Source organism: Osmerus mordax, chromosome 2 (genome assembly GCF_038355195.1).
Source record: "Osmerus mordax isolate fOsmMor3 chromosome 2, fOsmMor3.pri, whole genome shotgun sequence".
Lineage (NCBI taxonomy): Eukaryota > Metazoa > Chordata > Actinopteri > Osmeriformes > Osmeridae > Osmerus > Osmerus mordax.
In genome coordinates, this window is record NC_090051.1 from 273010 (window position 1) to 298168 (window position 25159).

The 25159-nt window shown below is 47.8% G+C and overlaps 1 protein-coding gene across 2 annotated transcripts in view; it reads left to right on the forward strand.

The window, feature by feature from the left end:
* The window catches only part of fmnl2a (formin-like 2a), a 66579-nt gene extending 43405 nt beyond the window's left edge, over positions 1-23174 (forward strand). The window contains exons 9-27 of one of the 2 annotated variants that reach the window (XM_067254851.1): positions 1844-1937; positions 3297-3371; positions 4398-4508; positions 6334-6483; positions 6654-6755; positions 6923-7223; positions 8013-8183; positions 10681-10805; positions 11828-12030; positions 12134-12368; positions 12576-12644; positions 12794-12874; positions 12980-13109; positions 13784-13947; positions 14030-14131; positions 14409-14489; positions 15884-16007; positions 19400-19517; positions 23012-23128. In XM_067254851.1, the coding sequence (XP_067110952.1) occupies positions 1844-1937; positions 3297-3371; positions 4398-4508; positions 6334-6483; positions 6654-6755; positions 6923-7223; positions 8013-8183; positions 10681-10805; positions 11828-12030; positions 12134-12368; positions 12576-12644; positions 12794-12874; positions 12980-13109; positions 13784-13947; positions 14030-14131; positions 14409-14489; positions 15884-16007; positions 19400-19491 (2410 nt within the window). In that variant the 3' untranslated portion in view covers positions 19492-19517; positions 23012-23128. Of the gene's footprint in view, positions 1-1843; positions 1938-3296; positions 3372-4397; positions 4509-6333; positions 6484-6653; positions 6756-6922; positions 7224-8012; positions 8184-10680; positions 10806-11827; positions 12031-12133; positions 12369-12575; positions 12645-12793; positions 12875-12979; positions 13110-13783; positions 13948-14029; positions 14132-14408; positions 14490-15883; positions 16008-19399; positions 19518-23011 lie in introns of both variants that reach the window. The other variant, XM_067254843.1, reaches the window with a different exon arrangement.
* The last annotated feature ends 1985 nt before the right edge of the window (positions 23175-25159 follow it).

Here is a 25159-nt window from a genome sequence, read left to right on the forward strand (position 1 = left end):
AACCGCAATCTAACATAAGTGGTGTCACGGTTTCCCCCATCTAGCCATTAGCACGTTCACGTAAAGAGCGGGGTTTGCACCATGTGACCCATCGCAAACATGGACAAGTCTACCAGAGCCATACATTTTACACAAGATGAGGAAATTATGTTATTAAACATTTATGAAGAATTCAAAAATGTAATGACGGGTAAAAGCAACACTGTTGCCAAAGACAGGAAGGACAGCTGGGAAAAGGGCCAACTGTGTGAAGGAAGTTCATACGTTTATCAAGATCACTGCCCCATCATTAAGGCACGAGTAGATCTGACTAGAATTACAATTGTGTATTCCATTAAATGTATGTGTTTCTTATGTGTATGCTTATGGTGTGTAAGATTACAACAGTTACAATGGTCTTGAGAGCAAATAAAGAATGTTTATAAAACATGAATCAAACCGGAAAATAGGCTTCCTTGCAAATCGTATAAGGTCAACAAGTACAAGGCTTTTGGTGCTTTTATCAGTTCCTGTTTTAGGAGGATAACGGTTGGCTACATAAGCTACAAAGATACTCGTTGGGAAAAGCAAAAGTGTCTCTAAAAACTCTGAACACTTTCAGGATTAAGCCATTTTCCAAGATGATTGGTTGGTCAGTAGGCGGAGCTTTCATACGTGTTGATCTGTTATCTATAACATAACCGGAGCAGGTTAAGTGTGCAGCATGAGCTACCATGGCAATCTACCCTGATAAGAAGGGGTGGTGACACTGAAAACCCAGGCAGGGATAAACCTGAAATTACCTCGCTAACCCCAAACCCTGCTACGTTGTACAGGGCCCTGATCTACATGAATTCATGCAAGTTTTCTGAAGACATCGTATGACCCCCCCCCGATAGGCCTGTTAAGACTGTCTGACTGTCTGACTTGTTAAGACTGGCTGGTTGGCTGGTTGGCTGACTTGTTAAGACTGGCTGGCTGACTGGCTGACTTGTTAAGATTGGCTGACTGACTGGCTGACTTGTTAAGACTGGCTGGTTGGCTGGCTGACTGGCTGACTTGTTAAGATTGGCTGGCTGACTGGCTGACTTGTTAAGATTGGCTGACTGACTGGCTGACTTGTTAAGACTGACTGGCTGACTTGTTAAGACTGGCTGGCTGACTGGCTGACTTGTTAAGATTGGCTGGCTGGTTGGCTGACTTGTTAAGATTGGCTGACTGACTGGCTGCCAGGCTGCCAGGCATGTTAATAACATTGCAAATGAATGAAATCAATTACAAGGCAAACATGTTACAAAATGAAAGTTTTAAATCATACTACTCTACCATGGGACAAGTCAGAGCTGAGGAGAAGGTCTCAGGAGATGAAGAACCCACAGAACAATGCTTCACTATTCCCTTTATACACAAGAACAACCAATCACACCATATCCTGACCCTTACTTATCAACATATGACTAGCAATGCGACAATGAGGTGTGAGACCCATCAAGCAGAGACTCTGTCCAACAACTCCAGATTTTATCATATGAAAGGTGGGGGCAGGGTGACACCCAGCCTTACACAAACACACACACAGATATATCTGAAGGATCCATTTATTGACCTATCATTAAATCCTTAGATTAGATAGAAGCTATGACTAATTGCATTATCATTTGTGCTGTGTGATTATAAACCTGCTCCATCCCCTGTCATTATAGTGAGACAGACTACCTCAGGTAGAAGTCCTACAGACTCCATGGTGGTTTTGTTGATTCCTGTCAGGTAGAAAATATGAGAGGGAGGTTTTATATGGGACATTAGATGTGGGTATGTACTGTAGTTGATGCTGTTTGCTGTCCTGACCTCCCTCCCCCCTCAGAACCAAAGCCCTGGTGCTGGAGCTGCTGGCGGCTGTGTGTCTGGTGAGGGGAGGACACGAAATCATCCTCTCCGCCTTCGACAACTTTAAGGAGGTACGACAGCGTGTGTGTGTGTGTGGGGGGGGGGTTTACGTGTGTGTAAATGCATTGTGCTGCAGGTGGGGTTGTGTTGCAGGTGAGATGATGGGTGGGGTTGTGTTCCCCTACCATTATATTAGGGGGGCGCCCCGCCCCCCCAACGGCACCCCCCGCCCCCCCTGGAAGGTCAAGTTAATAATAGTAATTAAAAAATGTTTTTACAATTTTTTTATTGATTTTTTTTAAATGTCTATATATATATATGTATATAGCGCCCGATCAGAAAACAAGTCGTTTAAAGTTACCTTTCCTATAAAACAGGTCTATAGCTTGCTCTTTTATTAAACAAACTAAATGGCCTTGTTATTTATCTTATTTACACGACGGCGTGTCATTTACATTTAGTCATTTAGCAGACGCTCTTATCCAGAGCGACTTACAGTAAGTACAGGGACATTCCCCCCGAGGCAAGTAGGGTGAAGTGCCTTGCCCAAGGACACAACGTCATTTGGCACGGCCGGGAATCGAACTGGAAACCTTCAGATTACTAGCCCGATTCCCTAACCGCTCAGCCACCTGACTCCCATTTCTGTCTCTACATGGTGGGGGTTGTGTTGCAGGTGAGATGATGGGTGGGGTTGTGTTTCAGATGAGATGATGGGTGGGGTTGTGTTGCAGGTGAGATGATGGGTGGGGTTGTGTTGCAGGTGAGATGATGGGTGGGGTTGTGTTGCAGGTGAGATGATGGGTGGGGTTGTGTTGCAGGTGAGATGATGGGTGGGGTTGTGTTTCAGGTGAGATGATGGGTGGGGTTGTGTTGCAGGTGAGATGATGGGTGGGGTTGTGTTGCAGGTGAGATGATGGGTGGGGTTGTGTTGCAGGTGAGATGATGGGTGGGGTTGTGTTGCAGGTGAGATGATGGGTGGGGTTGTGTTGCAGGTGAGATGATGGGTGGGGTTGTGTTGCAGGTGAGATGATGGGTGGGGTTGTGTTGCAGGTGAGATGATGGGTGGGGTTGTGTTGCAGGTGAGATGATGGGTGGGGTTGTGTTGCAGGTGAGATGATGGGTGGGGTTGTGTTGCAGGTGAGATGATGGGTGGGGTTGTGTTGCAGGTGAGATGATGGGTGGGGTTGTGTTGCAGATGAGATGATGGGTGGGGTTGTGTTGCAGGTGAGATGATGGGTGGGGTTGTGTTGCAGGTGAGATGATGGGTGGGGTTGTGTTGCAGGTGAGATGATGGGTGGGGTTGTGTTGCAGGTGAGATGATGGGTGGGGTTGTGTTGCAGGTGAGATGATGGGTGGGGTTGTGTTGCAGGTGAGATGATGGGTGGGGTTGTGTTTCAGATGAGATGATGGGTGGGGTTGTGTTGCAGGTGTGCTCTGAGGACCAGAGGTTTGAGAAGCTGATGGAACACTTCAAGAACGAGGACAACAACATCGACTTCATGGTAACATTCAGACAAGCACACTCCACCTGGTGCTCCTAACTCTCAACAAGTTACAATTCTGAGAGTTGCAAAAGTTTCAACAGAAATAGGAGGAAAAAAAGACTTGAACATGATGAATGAGTTTTGCACTGTGAGGGAACCGTGCCAGTAATTAGGCCAACATGATTATCTCTCTCGTTCCCTCCCTCTCTCTCCCTCCCCCTCTCTCTCTCTCTCTCTCTCTCTCTCCCTCTCATTCCCTCTCTCTCTACCTCTCTCTCTCTCCCTCTCTCCCTCTCTCCTTCCCCCCTCTCTCTCTCTCTCTCTCTCTCTCTCCCTCTCTCTCTCCCTCTCTCTCTCTCTCTCTCTCTCTCTCCCCCTCCACATATTCCTGCTGATTGCTTGGGGCACCCAGCAGATGCTGTGTGTGTTTGAATGGGCCTTGTGTGCCACAGGTCACAAGTTCTCCCCCAGGCTGTTGGGTTGCAGCCAGGCATCTGACACGAGCATGAGAGCATCTGACACGAGCATGAGAGCATCTGACACGAGCATGAGAGCTTCTGACACGAGCATGAGAGCATCTGACACGAGCATGAGAGCATCTGACACGAGCATGAGAGCATCTGACACGAGCATGAGAGCATCTGACACGAGCATGAGAGCATCTGACACGAGCATGAGAGCATCTGACACGAGCATGAGAGCATCTGACACGAGCATGAGAGCATCTGACACGAGCATGAGAGCATCTGACACGAGCATGAGAGCATCTGACACGAGCATGAGTGGACACAGTGGTCAGAGCTGGCGTCTCGCTAGGCTGACGTTGAACTTCTTAAGGAAGTCCATTAAGCCAGTGGAGACGGCTGATGGAGATGTTCACTTTAGACAGCGGAGAGGTCGGTGTACGCGGCCTCACCCAGATGCACCGCTCTCAGAGAGAGGTAGATCAGATAGTCATCCAGATTAACATCCAGCCAGGAAGCAGTCAGTCACAGTACTGTAGACCAGTGTGTCCCCAGGCTCATTTGGAGCACTGTTCCCTAGGTGGCCTGTATGCAGTTCATCAACATCGTGGTCCACTCAGTGGAGGACATGAACTTCAGAGTCCATCTGCAGTACAACTTCACCAAGCTGTGTCTTGATGAGTACCTGGACGTGAGTAGATACACACACACATACACACACACACACAGACATATATACACACATTTACATTACATGTATTCATTTAACAGACGCTTTTATCCAAAGCGACTTCCAAGAGAGAGCTTTACAAAAAGTGCATAGGTCAATGATCATAACAACGAGATAGCCCCAAACATTGCGGGTAGCCAAAACATGAAGCATACATTGTGAAAAGCAAATAAGTGCCAATGGGTAGAACCAGAAGAGCATGTAGTTAAACAAGATACAATTAAACAACATGATCCTCGAAAGTGCTAGAGTGTACCTGGAGGAAAGCAAGCAACAATAATATAATTCACAGCGAGTACAAGTAGTTAAATCAGTTACAACTAACCAACAAGTGCAACAGGTCCCTCAATAAGTGTCATTGTGTTCCTGCAGGAAATAAACTAACATCTGATCAAACAAATATTTCTTAAGTGCCGTTGTACTCCCGGAACAGCTCCTGGTGCGTCTTTAGCCTTTTCTTGAAGGTGGGGAGACAGTCAGTGTCTCTGATCGAGTTGGGGAAGTGATTCCACCATTGGGGGGCCAGACAGGAGAAGAACTTGGGTTGGGAGAGGGCGCTCTTGAGAGGTGGGACCACCAAACGGTTGTCAGAAGAAGACCGTAGGTGGCGGGGGGGGGTGTAAGGCTGGAGGAGAGCCTTGATGTAGTCGGGAGCAGTCCCGTTCACCGCTCGGAAGGACAGTACCAGGGTCTTGAATCTGATGCGGGCCGTGATGGGTAGCCAGTGGAGGTAGATGAAGAGCTGGGTAACATGGGAGCGTACACATACATACATACACACATACATACACACATACATACATAGACACACACACACACACATACATACATACATACATACATACATACATTTTACATTTACATTTATTCATTTAGCAGACACTGTTATCCAAAGCGACTTCCAAGAGAGAGCTTTACAAAGTGCATAGGTCACTGATCATAACAACAAGATAGCCAAAAAACATCGCGAGTAGCCAAAACATGAAGCACACATTGCGAACAACCAAAGTAAGTGCCAAAGGGAAGAACCATAAGAGCATGTAGTTAAACAAGTTACAATTAAACAACATGAACCGCTATAAGTGCAAGTGTGTAAAAAATGACTAAATGTAAATGTAAGTGTACCTGTGGAAAAAAGCAAGCAATAGTAATAAAAACAATATATCACAGCGAGAACAAAAATTTAAAACAGTTACCACTAACCACAAGAGCAACAAGTCTCTAAGCAAGAGTCATTGTGATCCTTGAGGAAACTAACATCGGGTCAAGCGAACCATTCCTAAGTACCGTTGTACTCCCGGAACAAGTGCGTCTTGAGCCTTTTCTTGAAGGTGGAGAGACAGTCAGTATCTCTGATGGAGGTGGGGAGTTAATTCCACCACTGGGGGGCCAGACAGGAGAAGAGTTTGTGTTGGGACTGGGACATATATACATACATAGACACACACACACACACACACACATACATACATACATACATACATACATACACACATACATACATAGACACACACACACATACATACATACATACATACATAGACACACACACAAACATACATACATACACACACACACCCTCCACATATTGTTCTCCTGGCTGGAGAGACTAAGTTTGTCTGCCCTCCTCTTAGATGAACTGAACTGGAAACATCTTTTCTCCTTTTCTGGTGTTTATGTGTGTGCATATGTGTGTGTGTGTGTGTGTGTGTGTGCCTGCATGTGTGTGCCTGCATGTGTGTGTGTCTGTTTGTGTGGGTATTTGTTTGTGTGTGTGTGCGTGTAGAAGCTGAAACACACAGAGAGTGACAAACTGCAGGTTCAGATCCAGGCCTACCTGGACAACGTGTTTGATGTTGGCGCTCTGCTGGAGGACGCAGAGACCAAGAATGCAGCGCTGGAGCGCGTGGAGGAGCTGGAGGAGAATGTGTCACATGTGAGACACACACACAAACCTCCCTCCCTCTCCTCTCTCTCTCGTTCCCTCTATCTCCCCCTCACTCTCTCTCTGATGATATGGGTTCTGTGTAGACCACGACTGACCTGACCTCTGACATGACCCCTGACCTGATCCCTGTCCTACTGACCTCTGACCTGATGTCCCAGATGACAGAGAAGCTGCTGGACACGGAGAACGAGGCCATGGCTAAGATTGTGGAGTTGGAGAAACAGCTGATGCAGAGGAACAATGACCTGGAGAGCATTAGGGTTAGACCATCTTCTCCTCACAGCTGGAACCCATGGATGGATGGATTTGTGGATGGATGGATAGATATATAGACTGATTGATTTACTAAATTGTGGATTGATAGCCTTCTCACCATCCACCTCCTCCCCCCCCCTCCCCCCCACACACACACATCCTGCCCGGACAGGAAGTGTACAAAGACGCCAGCTCGCAGGTGCACACCCTGCGCCGCATGGTGAAGGAGAAGGACGAGGCCATCCAGAAGCAGGGCGACCTGGAGAGGAAGATCCAGGCACTGGAAATGCAGAAGAACCCAGGAGACGCCCTGGCCTCGCCTCCCTCGGCCCCCACCCTGTTCCCGGGAAGGGAGGGGGGCACAGGCATGTCCAATGGCACTGGCAGTGGCCCTGCGGGGCACGACAACGTTGGGGGGGTCCCAGGGGTGCCCTCGCCGCCCCCTCCCCCTCCCCCCATCGCTGCTGGGTCAGGTAAGCAGAGCTCTCAACCAATCACAGCGTGTTACTGAATAGTCAGGGCTTCCTTAGTTCAGGCCTTACCCTGTGATCGGTGTACTGTTACTGTAACTGCAGTGGAATTTGGAGCATGTCGCAGTGATACAAAATTTCCACCAACTAGTGTCTGCACTGCACTGCGATGCTAGCTAGGTTATCGAAAAGTTGGAGCAAACTTACAAATTAGCAGTTTCACCAATAAAATAAGCAAATTTTCAGCAACTACACTGCCCACTTTTCATTACATTTTAATTCAGATGCTGATTTACACATACAATTTAGCTGAAATATGAATTGTAAAAACTTAGAGCAATGGCGGTCAAAGGATTCTGTTGGTCTTGTTGGTCACGGTAACCCCGCCCCAAGAGGTTCTTACTTGGTTCACAATCTAGTCCAGCTCCGAAGTGGTGCTATTTGCGAACCACGTACAAACCACTTTTCCGGTTCTCAATCTGTCGAAAGAGAAAGAACTGGTTCGCGATTAAGCACCGGCTCCGAACCGGCACCCAAAACGCGTTGGTGGAAAAGGGGTATGAGTGTGACTCAACCTCTCTCTCTCTCCCTGTCTCTCCATCCATCCATCCCTCTGTCACTCCCTGTCTCTCCATCCATCCCTCTCTCTCTCTCTCTCTCTCTGTCTCTCTCTCTCTCTCTCTCTCTCTCTCTCTCTCTCTCTCTCTGCTACACACACACACACACACACACACATCCTCTGTCAGCTCTCTTGTTTGGTCATCTGGTGATGTTTCCCCTCCTCTCTTCCAGTACCAAATTGTCTGACAGCCCCTCCCCCTCCTCCCCCTCCTCCCCCCCCTCCCCCCCCTCCCCCCCCTCCCCCGGGCCCCACCATCATGTCTGGCCCCCCGCCCCCCCCCGCGGCACCCCCCCTGCCAGGCTGCGGCTCTCCCACCGTCATCTTTAACGCAGGGTTAGCAGGTAAGGTCAACGCGCCCGTAGCCCAGCCTCCTGCATGGATGTGTGCGTGTGCAGGAAGGCTGTCTGTGCTTCTGTGTGTGTCTGTGCCAAGGTATTGTGTAAGTGTGTCTGTGCCCCTGTGAACGTGTGTGTGTAAGAATGATGAATCACATTGTCGTAGAAAATGAAAGAAGTCTCAGATTTAAGACAGGGGTGTTCATCAGTCTGAAGCAGGTCAGAGAATCGTGATTATTCCCCTGGGTCAGATACTATCTCCATACCCCTCATATAGTCCATCACTGAAACAAACATAGACATCAATATCTAGTTCACGATACAGGAAACATTCAATAACATAGAACAGTTCCATGATTCCAATGTACACCTAGCTATAAACATCAATTTAATCATCAGCTAATCGTTAAGGTGTTCAGTAACAGGGCACTGTATGCCCCCCTATGAGGCATACAGTGCAGAGCAGCCATACCCCCCCATCAGGCATACAGTGCAGAGCAGCCATACCCCCCCATCAGGCATACAGTGCAGAGCAGCCATACCCCCCCATCAGGCATACAGTGCAGAGCAGCCATACCCCCCATCAGGCATACAGTGCAGAGCAGCCATACCCCCCATCAGGCATACAGTGCAGAGCAGCCATACCCCCCAAGGGGTACATGTGTACCCCAGTTTGAAAACCGATGGTCTGTAGATTCTAGACCGTTTTGGCTGATTGTTAATCATGTTCAAAGACCAGCTTCTGCATAAGTGGTTTTTCTGATGTTATTTCTTTTTGCTATTTGTACTTTTTTTCTTTAAATGAACAAACATTATTTTGTTCTTAATGATTTCTCTCTCCTGCTCTCTCTCTTGTTCTCTCTCTCTCATTCTCTCTCTTGTTCTCTCTCTCTCGTTCTCTCTCTCTTGTTCTCTCTCTCTCTTGTTCTCTTTCTCTCTTGTTCTCTCTCTCTTGTTCTCTCTCTGTCTCTCTTGTTTTCTCTCTTGTTCTCTCTCTTGTTCTCTCTCCTGCTCTCTCTCTTGTTCTCTCTCTGTCTCTCTCTCTTGTTCTCTCCTGCTCTCTCTCTTGTTCTCTCTCCTGCTCTTTCTCTTGTTCTCTCTCTGTCTCTCTCTCTTGTTCTCTCTCTGTCTCTCTCTTGTTCTCTCTCTCTTGTTCTCTCTCCTGCTCTCTCTCTTGTTTTCTCTCTGTCTCACTCTCTTGTTCTCTCTCTCTCTTGTTCTCTGCCACCCAGAGGGACCCATCAAGCTCTTCTGTAGGTTTCTCTCTGTCATGTGATCGTGCTGTTCTCTGTATCTCCCCTCCCCACAGTTTGGAAGTGAAAGTCTTTGGTATTTTCAGCTGTCAGACGGTGGTTTGCAGCCCTGTGGGGCGGGGCTCCTGTGGGGCGGGGCTCCTGTGGGGCGGGGCACCTGTGGGGCGGGGCTCCTGTGGGGCGGGGCTCTTGTGGGGCGGGGCTCCTGTGGGGCGGGGCTCCTGTGGGGCGGGGCTCCTGTGGGGCGGGGCTCCTGTTGGAGGGAAGGTGTCTGACTGGACAGGACTGAGCTATGCCTGAGATCAAAGACTGACTGGCCTCCATTCTCCCACAAGACTTTGAAAGTCCCAGAATATGTTCTAGTGTAAAAAGCATGAGCACACGCAAATACCGCTCACATGCAAAGAACCCAAAAATCACAAGCAAACTTTCTAAGATTCTGTGCTGCCTGTACTTGCTGTAGGATACCTGATGGTTCTTCATCAGTAGGATACCTGATGGTTCTTCATCAGTAGGATACCTGATGGTGAGGTTCTGGAGTGGCGCTAGGGAGGTTGGTGCTGTATTGTACGTGTGAGCTGTATAAACACACTCTGATCACGCTGAAAATACCAAGTTTCTAACTCCTGCATTATCCACCTGTATGCCTAGCCATTGTGTGTGTGTGTGTGTGTGTGTTTTTAATGTGTGTGTGTTTGTGAGTCTTTGTGATGTCTGAATCACAGTTATTGCATACTGAGACACACACTATTCCAGAGAGATATAACAGAGAGAGATAGAGAGAAAGGACTGTGTTGTGAAAGCCTGGAATGCTGTTAGCTCTCCAAGCCATATCTCTGTCATACACACATTATATATATATAATGTGTGTGTGTATGTATGTATGTATGTATGTATGTGTGTGTGTGTGTGTGAGTCATCTATGACATTGGGCTCCAGGACTGACTTGGGGCGGCTGTGGCTCAGGGGGTAGAGAGGGTTGTCTGTTAATCGCAAGGTTGGCGGTTCGATCCCCGACTCCTCCTAGATCATGTGCCGAAGTATCCTTGAGCAAGACTCTGACTCTGAACCCCAAGTTGCTCCTGCTGGGCCGGTGCCTTGCATGGTAGCTCGCTGCCGTCGGTATGTGTGAGTGAGAGTATGAATGGGTGAGTGAGAGGCAAACATTGTAAAGCGCTTTGAGTGTCGCTAAGGTAGAAAAGCGCTATATAAATGCAGTCCATTTACTGACTCACTTGTTTCCTGAGCAGCTGTGAAGATCAAGAAGCCTATTAAGACCAAGTTCCGGATGCCCGTCTTCAACTGGGTCGCCCTCAAACCCAACCAGATTAACGGTACCGTGTTCAACGAGATCGACGATGAGAGGATCCTGGAAGTGAGTGTGCCTGCGCGCGTGCACATACACACACACACACATATACATACACATACACACACACATACACACACACATATATGTTGTGGTATCATGAGAGGATAGACCACGGTGCGGGGTGTAGGGCAGTGCGTCAAAACCGGACAGAGCAGGCAAAAGTGGGTTCAAACAAATAAACCGGTTTATTCACCAACAAAAAAAGGTAGGTCAGGAAGCAAAACATAAAATTAGGTATCCTCAACTCAAAGTTCCTCTGGCATCGACATCTGTTTGTGCCAGGTACGCTCTCTCCTACTTGGTGTGTGTGTCCAGCTTTTGGCCTCTCCCTCCCCCACCTGAGCTCTCGCCTCAATCAGAGGACTGAGGCATTTGTACCTGTCGGCGTGGTGCATTCTGGGAGGCGTAGTTCTCCCGTCAGCCATCTTGTGGCATGGTAGCCACTCACAGAGAGAAACATACCGCCCCTCTACCACACGTCCTCTCCTGATGCCACAGTATATACACACACATATACACACACAGGAGATCACCACACACACCTCACACACACACACAGGAGATCACCACACACACACACACACACACAGGAGATCACCACACACACCTCACACATACACACATACACACACACACACACAGGAGATCACCACACACACACACAAATCTCCTTATATGTAGGTGGGAGTCAGGTGGCTGAGCGGTTAGGGAATCGGGATAGTAATCTGAAGGTTGCAAAATGACGTTGTGTCCTCGGGCAAGGCACTTCACCCTACTTGCCTCGGGGGGAATGTCCCTGTACTTACTGTAAGTCGCTCTGGATAAGAGCGTCTGCTAAATGACTAAATGTAAATGTAACTCATACATACTAACCCTACCCATCCATACATGGTCCTGGTGTGTGCATCCCTGGTCCCTCCTCTCAGGTCAGGTAACTAACCTGAGTCCAGAAAGTTTGTTTACTATTAACACACACACAATGAACCCATCAGGGGAACCTAACATGACTGACCGCTCCCATGCAGGACCTGAATGTGGATGAGTTTGAGGAGATGTTTAAGACAAAAGCCCAGGGCCCAGCCGTCGACGTGACCGCCAGCAAGACTAAGGTGATCCAGAAGGTCCCTCACAAGGTGTCGCTGCTCGACTCCAACCGAGCCAAGAACCTGGCCATCACCCTGCGCAAGGTGGGCAAGCCCCCCGAGGACATCTGCAAGGCCATCCAGCTGTAAGCCACTGACGTTGTGTGTCTGGTGTGTCTCCTGGTGTTTTGTGTGTATGCTTGGGTTTGTGATCGTATGTGTATACTATACCTATCCCTCCCCCCCCAGGTTCGACCTGCGCACACTGCCGGTGGACTTTGTGGAGTGTCTGATGCGGTTCCTACCCACGGAGAACGAGGTGAAGATCATGCGTCAGTACGAGAAGGAACGCAAGGCTTTGGACGTGCTGACTGACGAGGATCGCTTCATGATGCAGTTCTCCAGGATTGAGCGGCTCATGCAGAAGATGACCATCATGGCCTTTGTGGGAAACTTCTGTGAGAGCGTGCAGATGCTGACCCCGGTGAGAGCCGTCCCCCAGGGTCGTGACCCCTGACTCAGTTAAAGGTCATGACCCCTGAGCACCCCTACCTCACCCACAGGTCACAGGACTTTATTCTGTTGGAATTCTGGCAGGGGAGCTGGTTGAAGGCTACTCTTGTCCAACTAAATTGTTTGATTGTTGTTGTTGTGTGTCTGACTCGGTTTGTTGTTCTTTTGTTCTGGACAGCAACTCCACGCAGTCATTGCAGCATCTGTGTCAATAAAATCGTCTCAGAAACTGAAGAAGATTCTGGAAGTAAGTTTCACCTGCAGCTGCTCCAGTAGAAATTGAGTTTATAGGTTGACACTAGACTGTCTTTGATTGGAGGTTTCCCCCCTCTGATAATCTTGGCCTGTATGGGTGCGTGTGTGTGCGTGCGTGCATGTGTGTGTTCTCCCTATCAGATCATCTTGGCTCTAGGAAACTACATGAACAGCAGTAGAAGAGGAGCAGTGTATGGCTTCAAGCTGCAGAGTTTAGACCTGGTGAGACTCTCCTCTGTGTTATGTCACTCTCTATGCCTGATGGTGGGTGTCACTTTTTTAAACATCGTTTTTATTGAATCTTCCTTCCCTCCTGTCCTAATTCAGCTGTTAGACACAAAGTCGACAGACCGCAAGATGACCTTGTTGCACTACATTGCCAATGTTGTGAAGGACAAATACCAGCAGGTGTCCCTGTTCTACAACGAGCTGCACTATGTGGAGAAGGCTGCTGCTGGTGGGTCTACAGTGTATACTACATACTGCATACTACATACTACAGAGTACATACTACAGAGTACATACTACAGAGTACATACTGCATACTGCATACTACATACTACATACTACAGAGTACATACTACAGAGTACATACTACAGAGTACATACTGCATACTGCATACTACAGAGTACATACTGCCTACTACAGAGTACATACTACAGAGTACATACTACATACTACAGAGTACATACTACAGAGTACATACTGCATACTGCATACTACATACTACAGAGTACATACTGCCTACTACATACTACAGAGTACATACTACAGAGTACATACTACAGAGTACATACTACAGAGTACATACTACAGAGTACATACTGCATACTACAGAGTACATACTGCACTGTATATGTGTGATGGGTTTGTAGTATGTGAACATAAACCTCCCTCCCTGTGTGTGTGTGTGTGTGTGTGTGACCTCAGTGTCGCTAGATAACGTTGTCCTGTGTGTGTGTGACCTCAGTGTCGCTAGATAACGTTGTCCTGTGTGTGTGTGACCTCAGTGTCGCTAGATAACGTTGTCCTGTGTGTGTGTGACCTCAGTGTCGCTGGATAACGTTGTCCTGTGTGTGTGTGACCTCAGTGTCGCTGGATAACGTTGTCCTGTGTGTGTGTGACCTCAGTGTCGCTGGATAACGTTCTCCTGGACATGCGGGAGCTACAGAGGGGGATGGATCTGAGCAGGAGAGAGTACAGCATGCATGGACACAACACCCTCCTCAAAGACTTCATCACTCTCAACGAGGCCAAGCTGAAGAAGCTGCAGGACGAAGCCAAGATTGCACAGGTACACACACACACAGACACGCTCACACACACACACACGTGTTGTGTGAAGTGGTGTGTAACATAGTGTGGTCTTCCTGAAGGATGCGTTTGATGAGGCGGTGAAGTTCTTTGGCGAGAACTCCAAGACCACGCCTCCCTCGGTCTTCTTCCCTGTGTTTGTACGCTTCATCAAAGCCTACAGGGTGAGGTGGTCCTGTTACTAGCACACACACATAGGTCAATACCAGGCCACAAGCACACACACACACAATTGTGCACATTCTGGTCAATCTGTGTGTCTGTAGGCATATATAAACACAAACATATTTGGCTCTAAATTCACTGAGGTACTTACTCAAAGTGTATCTATGTGTGCGCATGCTTGCATTTGAGTGCACACTTTTGTGTGTTGGTGCTTGCGTGTGCTTGCCTGTGTCTGTGTGCGTGCGTGTGTGTGTGTGTGTGTGTTTGCTCCATCAGCAAGCGGAGCAGGATAATGACCAGAGGAGGAGGCAGGAGCTGCTGGAGCAGGAGGCCATGATGGAACTGGAGGATCACAAGGTAACCTGTCTCACCTCCTCCCCTGTCTCACCTCCTCCCCTGTCTCTCCCTCCTCCCCTGTCTCACCTCCTCCCCTGTCTCACCTCCTCCCCTGTCTTACCCTCCTCCCCTGTCTCTCCCTCTTCCCCTGTCTCACCTCTTCCTCTGTCTCACCTCCTACCCTGTTTCACCTCCTCCCCTGTCTCTTCCTTCTCCCTTGTCTCACCTCCTCCCCTGTCTCACCTCCTCCCCTGTCTCACCTCCTCCTCTGTCTCACCTCCCACCCTGTCTCACCTCCTCCCCTGTCTCACCTCCTCCTCTGTCTCACCTCCTCTCCTGCCTCACCTCCTCCCCTGTCTCACCCCCTCCCCAGTCTCTCCCTCCTCCCCTGTCTCACCTACTCCCCTGTCTTACCCTCCTCCCCTGTCTCTCCCTCCTCCCCTGTCTCTCCCTCCTCCCCTGTCTCACCTCCTCCCCTGTCTCACCTCCTCCCCTGTCTTACCCTCCTCCCCTGTCTCTCCCTCCTCCCCTGTCTCACCTCCTCCCCTGTCTCACCTCCTCCGCTGTCTCTCCCTCCTCCCCTGTCTTACCCTCCTCCCCTGTCTCTCCCTCCTCCCCTGTCTCACCTCCTCCCCTGTCTCACCTCCTCCGCTGTCTCTCCCTCCTCCCCTGTCTCTCCCTCCTCCCCTGTCTCACCTCCTTCTCTGTCCCTCCCTCCTCCTTCCTAGAGCAGTAAGTCAGTCTAGATCTGTGGTTCTCAACTATTGGCTATCGAGTCGGCAGAAAACTTGACTCTGTATACCTGTGCCCCGTCCTTAAATTGTATATAGCGGGATATATTCAATATATATATGATATATCCCTTACTTCTCAGTGTGAGAAGGTGTGTCATGTGAGCATGTGAACTGGTTGAAATGCTTGAGACTTGTGAGCCCTGCAAACTTTTTAGATTGTGTTCTACAATGCGGGCGGTGAGCTTACGCGCCTTTCAAAATAAAAGCCAACATTGGAAGATCGGTAACTTCTAAAAATAAAAGTTCGTTTTTTTGCTGGAACTGAAGCACATGTCCGTGACCCACCAGCTGAGAAACACACTGCTCTAGATCACCAGCTGAGAAACACACTGCTCTAGATCACCAGCTGAGAAACACACTGCTCTAGATCACCAGCTGAGAAACACACTGCTCTAGATCACCAGCTGAGAAACACACTGCTCTAGATCACCAGCTGAGAAACACACTGCTCTAGATCACCAGCTGAGAAACACACTGCTCTAGATCACCAGCTGAGAAACACACTGCTCTAGATCACCAGCTGAGAAACACACTGCTCTAGATCACCAGCTGATGCATGTGTGTGTTGTGTATGTTGTGTGTCTGTGTGTGTGTGTCTGCGTGTGTGTGTGACCTCCCTAGTCTCCGTCCCAGAAGAACAGGCGTCAGCAGCAGGAGCTCATAGCAGAGCTGAGGAAGAAGCAGGTGAAGGACAGCCGCCACGTGTACGAGGGGAAGGACGGTGCCATTGAGGACATCATCACAGGTACACACACTTACATACACACACACATACACAGAAATATACACACATATATATATATATATACACTTTGGGGTCAGATGGCTGAGCGATTAGGGAATCGGTTCTGGTTAGATTCCCGGCTGTGCCAAAAGACGTTGTGTCCTTGGGCAAGGAACTTCACCCTACTTGCCTCGGGGGAATGTCCCTGTACTTACTGTAAGTCACTCTGGATAAGAGCGTCTGCTAAATGACTAAATGTAAATAGTTAGAGTTCAGAAGTTATGGTAGTATGGAGTGCCAAATAAGACGCTGATAAGCACAGTGTTGCCCCAAAAGTCTCACCAGAAGTCACTAGTGGCTCTCTGAAAAGTTGCTTAAAGTCAACAGATTTGTCGCTAGATTCAGGGGGGTTTTCACGAGGGATGGCGAAAAGTTGCTAAATCTAGCGACAGTCATTAAATTGGTAACACTAGACAAGCAGCCTCTGCTGCAGGGGCTCCACTAAAAATTGTGTACAAGAAAAGTGGAAGAGCTATGTATGGAAATACTTAAGGCGTCAGACAGATGACCTTGAGAAATATCGGTTTATGATCACCAGAAATCAATTTGCATACATCACCGTTCATGTCCTTTATGGTTTAATGAGAGTTGTTCAGTAACCTATTTTTGTTTTTTTGTTTTGGTATCGAAAAAGGTATAGAATAGAATCAGAATCAGAATGGGATTTATTCGCCATGAAAGTTTGCACAGACAAGGAATTTGCTTTGGCAGGAAGGTGCTTACAATAAACATATACCTAAAATTTAAATATGTGGACTAACTATACTAAGGGTACATAAACTAGCAGTACTAAGTGGGATTAGAATAGAGAATTGAATAAATATTCAATAAAATAAAATATAAGTTGCCGTAAATTACAATATAAAAATACAAATATTACAAAAAATACAAATGTACAAATACCGTGACATTTCACTGGTATTGGTACCAACTACTGAGATGTTGGTACTGTGACAACACTAATACACATACACTCGCGCACACACACACATGGTACGCTGCATGCAGGCCCTCTCCTAAACTCCACATCCAGTCATTAACATGGGATCCTGCATAACAACCATGTGCCACCTAACTGCTCAGGTCTCTGTGAATCAGAACCAAGGCTTCATTAACCATGATCAGAAGTAACCTGGACAGTGTGATCTAGCTAATCTAATTACAACCTAACTACCAGCTCAAGATGAGTGTTATGATCAATCTTCTACTACCTGTTTATGTCTGCTTTTAACAGTGTTGTACCCAAACCAGTCTGGGCTATGAACAGTGTGCTTTGATCTTTTACATCAATACAAAACCCTTCATCCCAACGTTAAGGTATTTAGCTGACAAAGTTCAGCCAGCGAGAGTGTGCCTGGAGCGCATCACTCCGTATTGCTTCATCAGGAAACGCTTCTCCTCCTCAGACCAAGTCCAGTCTTCAGTGGAAAATCTCCAGTTGCACACTTAATTTAGTTATGAACTAGGCTGTCTGGTGGACACTGGGTCACAGTTGTAGAGTTAATAGCAGGGGTAGTAGTGGAGATAGTAACATTAGTAACAGAGTTAGTAGCAGTGGTTAATAACAGGGTTAGTAACAGGGTTAGTTGCAGGGTTAATAACAGGGTTAGCAACAGGGTTAGTAACAGGGTTAGTAGCAGGGTTAGTTGCAGGGTTGGTAACAGGGTTGGTAACAGGGTTAGTAACAGGGTTAGTAGCAGGGTTAGTAACAGGGTTAGTTGCAGGGTTGGTAACAGGGTTAGTTGCAGGGTTAGTAACAGGATTCGTTGCAGGGTTAGTAACAGGGTTAGTAACAGGGTTAGTAGCAGGGTTAGTAACAGGGTTAGTAGCAGGGTTAGTTGCAGGGTTGGTAACAGGGTTGGTAACAGGGTTGGTAACATGTTTAGTAACAGGGTTAGTTGCAGGGTTAGTTGCAGGGTTAGTAACAGGGTTAGTTGCAGGGTTAGTAACAGGGTTCGTTGCAGGGTTAGTAACAGGGTTAGTAACAGGGTTAGTTGCAGGGTTAGTTGCAGGGTTAGTAACAGGGTTAGTTGCAGGGTTAGTAACAGGGTTCGTTGCAGGGTTAGTAACAGGGTTAGTAACAGGGTTAGTAGCAGGGTTAGTTGCAGGGTTGGTAACAGGGTTGGTAACAGGATTAGTAACAGGGTTAGTTGCAGGGTTAGTAACAGTTTGTTGCAGGGTTAGTAACAGGGTTACTTGCGGGGTTAGTTACAGGGTTAGTTGCAGGGTTAGTAACAGGGTTACTTGCGGGGTTAGTTACAGGGTTAGTTGGAGGGTTAGTTACAGGGTTACTTGCAGGCTTAGTAACAGGGTTAGTTGCAGGGTTAGTAACAGGGTTAGTTGCAGGGTTAGTAACAGGGTTCGTTGCAGGGTTAGTAACAGGGTTAGTTGCAGGGTTAGTAACAGGGTTCGTTGCAGGGTTAGTAACAGGGTTAGTAACAGGGTTAGTAACAGGGTTAGTTGCAGGGTTAGTTGCAGGGTTAGTAACAGGGTTAGTTGCAGGGTTAGTAACAGGGTTCGTTGCAGGGTTAGTAACAGGGTTAGTAACAGGGTTAGTTGCAGGGTTAGTTGCAGGGTTAGTAACAGGGTTAGTTGCAGGGTTAGTAACAGGGTTAGTAACAGGGTTAGTTGCAGGGTTAGTTGCAGGGTTCGTAACAGGGTTAGTTGCAGGGTTAGTAACAGGGTTAGTTGCAGGGTTAGTAACAGGGTTAGTAACAGGGTTAGTAGCAGGGTTAGTTGCAGGGTTAGTAACAGGGTTAGTTGCAGGGTTAGTAACAGGGTTAGTAACAGGGTTAGTTGCAGGGTTAGTAACAGGGTTAGTTGCAGGGTTAGTAACAGGGTTAGTTGCAGGGTTAGTTTCAGGGTTAGTAACAGGGTTCGTTGCAGGGTTAGTAACAGGGTTCGTTGCAGGGTTAGTAACAGGGTTCGTTGCAGGGTTAGTAACATGGTTAGTAGCAGGGTTAGTTGCAGGGTTAGTAACAGGGTTCGTTGCAGGGTTAGTAACAGGGTTAGTTGCAGGGTTAGTTGCAGGGTTAGTAACACGGTTCGTTGCAGGGTTAGTAACAGGGTTCGTTGCAGGGTTAGTAACAGGGTTAGTTGCAGGGTTACTTGCAGGGTTAGTAACAGGGTTCGTTGCAGGGTTAGTAACAGGGTTCGTAGCAGCTGTGCGGCCTGAGAGACCTGTGTTAAAGTGTGTAGAGTGTGCCAGTCTAGAATGAGTGCTGTGCATCTGCTAATAATGCCTTACTACTAGGGCGTGTGCTAACCTGTGCTGTAACCCTGTAGACGTGCTGCTCCTGACCTCTGTGTTGTCTTGTCTTGTCTTGGCTGTTGTTGTTGTTGTCTTGATGCAGTGCTGAAGACGGTGCCCTTTACCGCTCGCACGGCCAAGCGAGGGTCTTGGTTCTTCTGCGAGCTCGCCCTCAATGAGGACCACCATTACTAAGCTTGTAGACTCTCTCTGTCTGAAAGGTTGCCCTCCTCTCTTACTCTCTCCATCTCCATCCCGACTATGGTGGTGCTCCCCTCTCCTTTGTTCTCTCTTTCAGCCCACTCTTTCCCTCCCCCTGTCTCTCTCTGTCTGTCTCTCTTTCCCTCCCCCTGTCTCTCTCTCTCTGTCTCTCTTTCCCTCCACCTGTCTCTCTCTCTCTCTCTCTGTCTCTCTTTCCCTCCACCTGTCTCTCTCTCTGTCTGTGTCTCTTTCCTGCCCTCTGTCTCTCTCTCTCTCTCTCTGTCTGTCTCTCTTTCCCTCCCCCTTTCTCTCTGTCTGTCTCTCTCTGTCTCTCTCTCTGTCTGTCTCTCTTTCCCTCCACCTGTCTCTCTCTCTGTCTGTCTGTCTCTCTTTCCTGCCCTCTCTCTCTCTCTCTCTCTGTCTGTCTCTCTTTTCCTCCCCCTTTCTCTCTGTCTGTCTCTCTCTGTCTCTCTGTCTCTCTCTCTGTTTGTCTCTCTTTCCTGCCCTCTGTCTCTCTCTCTCTCTCTCTGTCTGTCTCTTTTCTCTCTCTCTCTCTCTCTCTCTCTCTCTCTCTCTCTCTCTCTCTCTCTCTCTCTCTCTCTCTCTCTCTCTCTCTCTCTCTCTCTCTCTCTCTCTCTCTGCTCTCTGTCTGTCTCTTTTCCCTCCCCCCCCCCCTCTCTCTCTCTCTCTCTCTCTCTGTCTGTCTCTCTTTCCCTCCCTCTGTCTCTCTCTCTCTCTCTCTGTCTGTCTTTCTTTCCCTCCCCCTGTCTTTCTGTCTGTCTGTCTCTCTTTCCCTCCCCCTGTCTCTCTGTCCCTCTCTCTCTTGGCATGGGTTGTGGGCAGGTTTGGTCCCCCACCCTGCATTCCAAGCATGCGGATGCAGGGAGACATGGTGGGGGTGTGTGGGGTGGTGGTGGCTCCCTCCCTCTTTCACCTGCATGTGAGTGTGCATCCTAATATATCCTGAAGCAGCCATGATGTCCCAGCCGTCACCTGAGCCTTTTGGAGCACAGAAGGTGAAAGCAGGCTATGCAGCAGCCAGCCCAGTGGCTGCCCAGTCACACATGCCGGCACACTGTTGCTGGTCACAGGACAAGCAGCAGTGTGCACAGTAGGATGGTGAGCTCCACCTGCTGGTGGACTAGTAGAAGTACAGTTCTACAGTGAAACACTAAATTCTGGTAAACATCATTGCCCTATGAAGACTCTACTCTCTAGACAGATATCTACACTAGACCCCAGACAGGGTTCCAAAATTAAAATTCCATGCTGAGCAGAATGTGTTCCAGGCGTGTGATCTAGACCTAGTAAACCATTCTGTATCGACATGATACCCCGCTTCTGTGTTCATCTGTGTCCATGGAAACGTTGTCCTCCTCCTGTGCTGCTCGGTCTCCTGCTCCCTACCCACAATGCACCCTTATTCCCTGCTCCCTACCCACAATGCACTCTTATTCCCTGCTCCCTACCCACAATGCACCCTTATTCCCTGCTCCCTACCCACAATGCACCCTTATTCCCTGCTCCCTACCCACAATGCACCCTTATTCCCTGCTCCCTACCCACAATGCACCCTTATTCTCTGCTGCCTCTGACCCTGTGCTCTGCTTAGATGCCCGGCAGTGGACATCAGGGTCACCTTTAACTAACTTGTTGCATGAAGCATGATTCTCCAACCGTCACTAATCACCAGCCAGCCACACAGTCTTGGTGTTCTGTGGACTGTTGCTGTGTGTCCTCACACACAAGAGTCCATCCACACCTACATTCCTGGCTGGCTGCATGGAGGCGGGCACTTTGGTTTGCGTTCGTTCGATTTTACTTATTTTCTTTTTCCAAAACAGAAATGTTTTCTGAAAATCATGCTGTTTAATGAGGTATTCATGCAAGTTTAGATTTCTTCTCTATTCTTGCAAGCTGAAAGCTGGTCAGCACAAAGTAGCCTGAGTCGTGACACAGGAAACAGAGACATCTGTTTGCTCTTCATCTGATCTCTCCTGTACCTGCTGTGTTAGTTACTAGTCTCAGTTCTGCCGCTCCGAACAACCCACCCCTGCTCTGCTTTACCCTGCCCTACCTGTTGTGACCTTGCCCCTGGTCCTGGCCTGCCCCTGGTCCTGGCCTGCCCCTGGTCCTGGCCCCACACCCCCTGCTCCTCATAGCAGCTGTGCCCACTCAGCGCTGCCCTTGCCAGGCCACTGCGAAGCACTAGAGGGACTGGGATGTCTGGTCACGCTGCACTTCATTTAACCTCTGTCTTCTTTTCATCCAGCCCGAAAGAAGAATAACATTACTAAATTTCCCAATGTCCACTTGAGGGTAAGGGACTTCTCCAAGAGCACCCCTGTAGTGGATGTGCACTAAACCTGCCAAACATCCTCTTTATTACCTCCATCTCTCCCTCCCTCTCCTCCGTTCCATCTTCCATCTTCTCTCTCCCTCCTTCTCTCCCCCCCCCCTCTCCTCCTCCCATCTTCCTTACATCTTCTTTCTTTCACTCCTTCCATTATAATCAGACTGTCCACTCACACCCCCATGGCTGGATTGGGACCTCTTTCTCCATCCCTCTCTCTATCCCTCCCTCCTTCCATCCCTCTCTCTATCCCTCCCTCCTTCCATCCCTCTCTCTATCCCTCCCTCCTTCCATCCCTCTCTCTATCCCTCCTTCCATCTCTCTCTTTATCCCTCCTTCCATCCCTCTCTTTATCCCTCCTTCCATCCCTATCTCTATCCCTCCTTCCATCCCTCTCTCTATCCCTCCTTCCATCCCTCTCGTTATCCCTCCTTCCTTCCTTCCATCCCTCTCTCTATCCTTCCTTCCATCCCTCTCTTTATCCCTCCTTCCATCCCTCTCTTTATCCCTCCTTCCATCCCTATCTCTATCCCTCCTTCCATCCCTCTCTCTCCCTCCTTTCATCCCTCCCTCTATCCCTCCTTCCTTCCATCCCTCTCTCTATCCCTCCTTCCTTCCATCCCTCTCTCTATCCCTCCTTCCTTCCATCCCCCTCTCTCTATCCCTTCTTCCATCCCTGCCTCTGTTTACCTACCACTTCCTACAGTCCCAGAAATGTAGCCTGTCTAATGGTGAGGCCTGTCCTTCCTAGACTGAACGCCCTGTCCTAGTCCACCGACACCTTGTTCTTTTCTCACCTCTGGGAGTGTTGAACAAAAGTGAAAATGTAACCATGGATATAATAAGAAGCCTTCTAGCTGTCTTATAAAGGGACAGACATACTGTAAAGTAGCTCTGGGTTTCGCAGACATTTTCCAGAGGGGCTAGTTGTTAATGTATGAAATCTTCTGCAGATCAGCGAGGTCTAAAGTTCCTGCTGGTGTCTTTCCACAACCCAGAGGAAGACGAGCACCGACCCTCCCCTGTAGAACTCTAGCTGCTTTGTCTGATTGGCTGTCAGCACTCAAGTCTGTGGGCTCATCCAAGAAGCCGCTGCAAGATGACTGAGTGCTCTTTTATCCCCTCTCCTCCTCCTCTTCTTCCTCCTCCTCATCCTCCCAGATCTTCGAAACCAGCCTTACCGCAGAGCTGATGCGGTGAGGAGGAGTGTCCGGAGACGCTTTGATGACCAGAACCTGCGGCCCGTCAACAATGCTGAAGTGGTCATGTGACAAAGAGACAGAGGATGTGCTGGGTCATGTGACAAGGAGACAGAGAATGTGCTGGGGGGAGAGGGAGGTGATGGGGAGGAGGGGAAGTGAAGAAAGGGGTGAGGGATGTTTGAAATGAAAGACAAGTGAGTGATGAAAGAGAGCCTAGCAGTCATAGATTAAGCATATGTATAAACTAAATAAGAATACATATCTTCTATGGTACATATCTTTCTCCATGTCTGTGGTCTGATACTGTGTAAGGATTAGAGTAAGGAGAGAGAGGAAGAGGCAGAGAGGGAGAGAGAGAGGAAGGGGAAGAGAGAAAAATGTCAGTTCTAGGGAACCTCAGAAAGCCAAGTGCCTGAAATGATGTGGTCGGATGTCTTCCGTTTGTTGTATTTTGTGGTTGTTTTTTTGTTACTTCGAGCAATACAACTTGACAAGGCTTTAATATAGAATATTTCCCTCTGTGTTTAACTAAACACAAATGTCTGTAGTAAGGACCATCAGAGAAATGCATTGTGGGAAATGTGTTGAATGTACGGAAAATTAGGTTCCATTGCTGTTGACTGAATATGAAATTCCATAGTATCTCACAACATTCCGGTGCTATCACCATTCTAATTGGAATACACAATGTGCATCAATAGCACTTTATACCCATCACCTGTTCAATGTTTTACTCAAGGGCTACTGACCTTTTTAAAGAGGACACGATTTGTCTTGGATAAAGTGATTCAAAAAGTATTTTTTCATTAATGAAACTACAGTGTTACTACCCCAGTTAAGAGGAAGCATTGGAGATACTGTTTTTGAGTGGAGCAAGGACGTAGACACCAGGCTAATGTGAAGCGTAGCTAGCTAACCATCCATACTACCTATTCAACAACACTGCTTGCTCATGCAGATTTCCAAGTGCCACACACAGGTCTGCCTAGTGGGGTCAAGCTCAGAGAAGGAAAGGTTCTCTGGTTAGGGTGAGAGGTTAGCTTAAAGGTTCTATGGGAGTGTTGCTGGACTGTGCGAAAGGCACTTTGGGATAGTTAGGGAACTTGCTTTGAAAACTGGATTCCTTTTTACTATTTTAAATGCTAGTGGCATCTACTCACTTGTAAGTTTTAATGTATAGTATTTAACCACTGAACTGTTTTCTGTCAGTTACTTGTGTCCCACTTGTCCCGAGAGACTGTTTTTGTTTTTGATGTTTTTCATATCAAAACCATGGTGAACAAACAGCACAAAGTTTTCTAAATGTACAGATTTTTTGCTACCATCAAAAAAAACAAGGTTCCATTTTTTTTACTTCTCATTTAACACATTTAATAATGTACATATTGTTTAAACAATGTTTGCAGCACCCTGTTTTATACAATCTGAACGTTGTTTTAACTTAGTTTTTATTTTTCATTTTGTATATTTAACTAAGCTAAAACCAGAGATGGCTGCCTACCATTAACTAGTAAACCAGAGAACGGCTGGTTAGGGTTAGGTGGCTGCCTACCATTAACTAGTTCTAGTGTCCAAGACCCTGGCAACACGCTGGAGGCTTTTTTCCCCAGATATGTCAAATATGTAATTATCTGAGTTAGCCAGCTAACATGATATATTTTTATTTACATCATGATATATGTTCATATAACTGTCAAGTAAAACATTGTCCTCCAAGAATTGATACTCTATCAACCCCTGAATTATAAGGAATTGACCCCTGAATTGAAGTAAAAGCTTTGTGAAAGTTAAGTTAGCTTTGTGCCCCATCTCTGTTGTAATGATTGAATTGTAGTCTTCATTGATATCCTGATGGTAGCATTGCCTTCCTTCTCCTCTGCTTCTGAGAAACTGATGTCATTCCTCTGGACGAGATCATACCAGCATGGTTGGGTTCTCTCATCAGAAATTTATTTTAGGCATTGTGTGCTTATTACAAAATACTTTTAAAACGTTGTTATATGATCCACGTTTCTGAATGAATATGATGAAACTAGATCGGGTATAATTTTCTGGGGAAATTGTGAAGTATGCTTGCCATTGGGGCGGTTTAACTACATCACCTCCA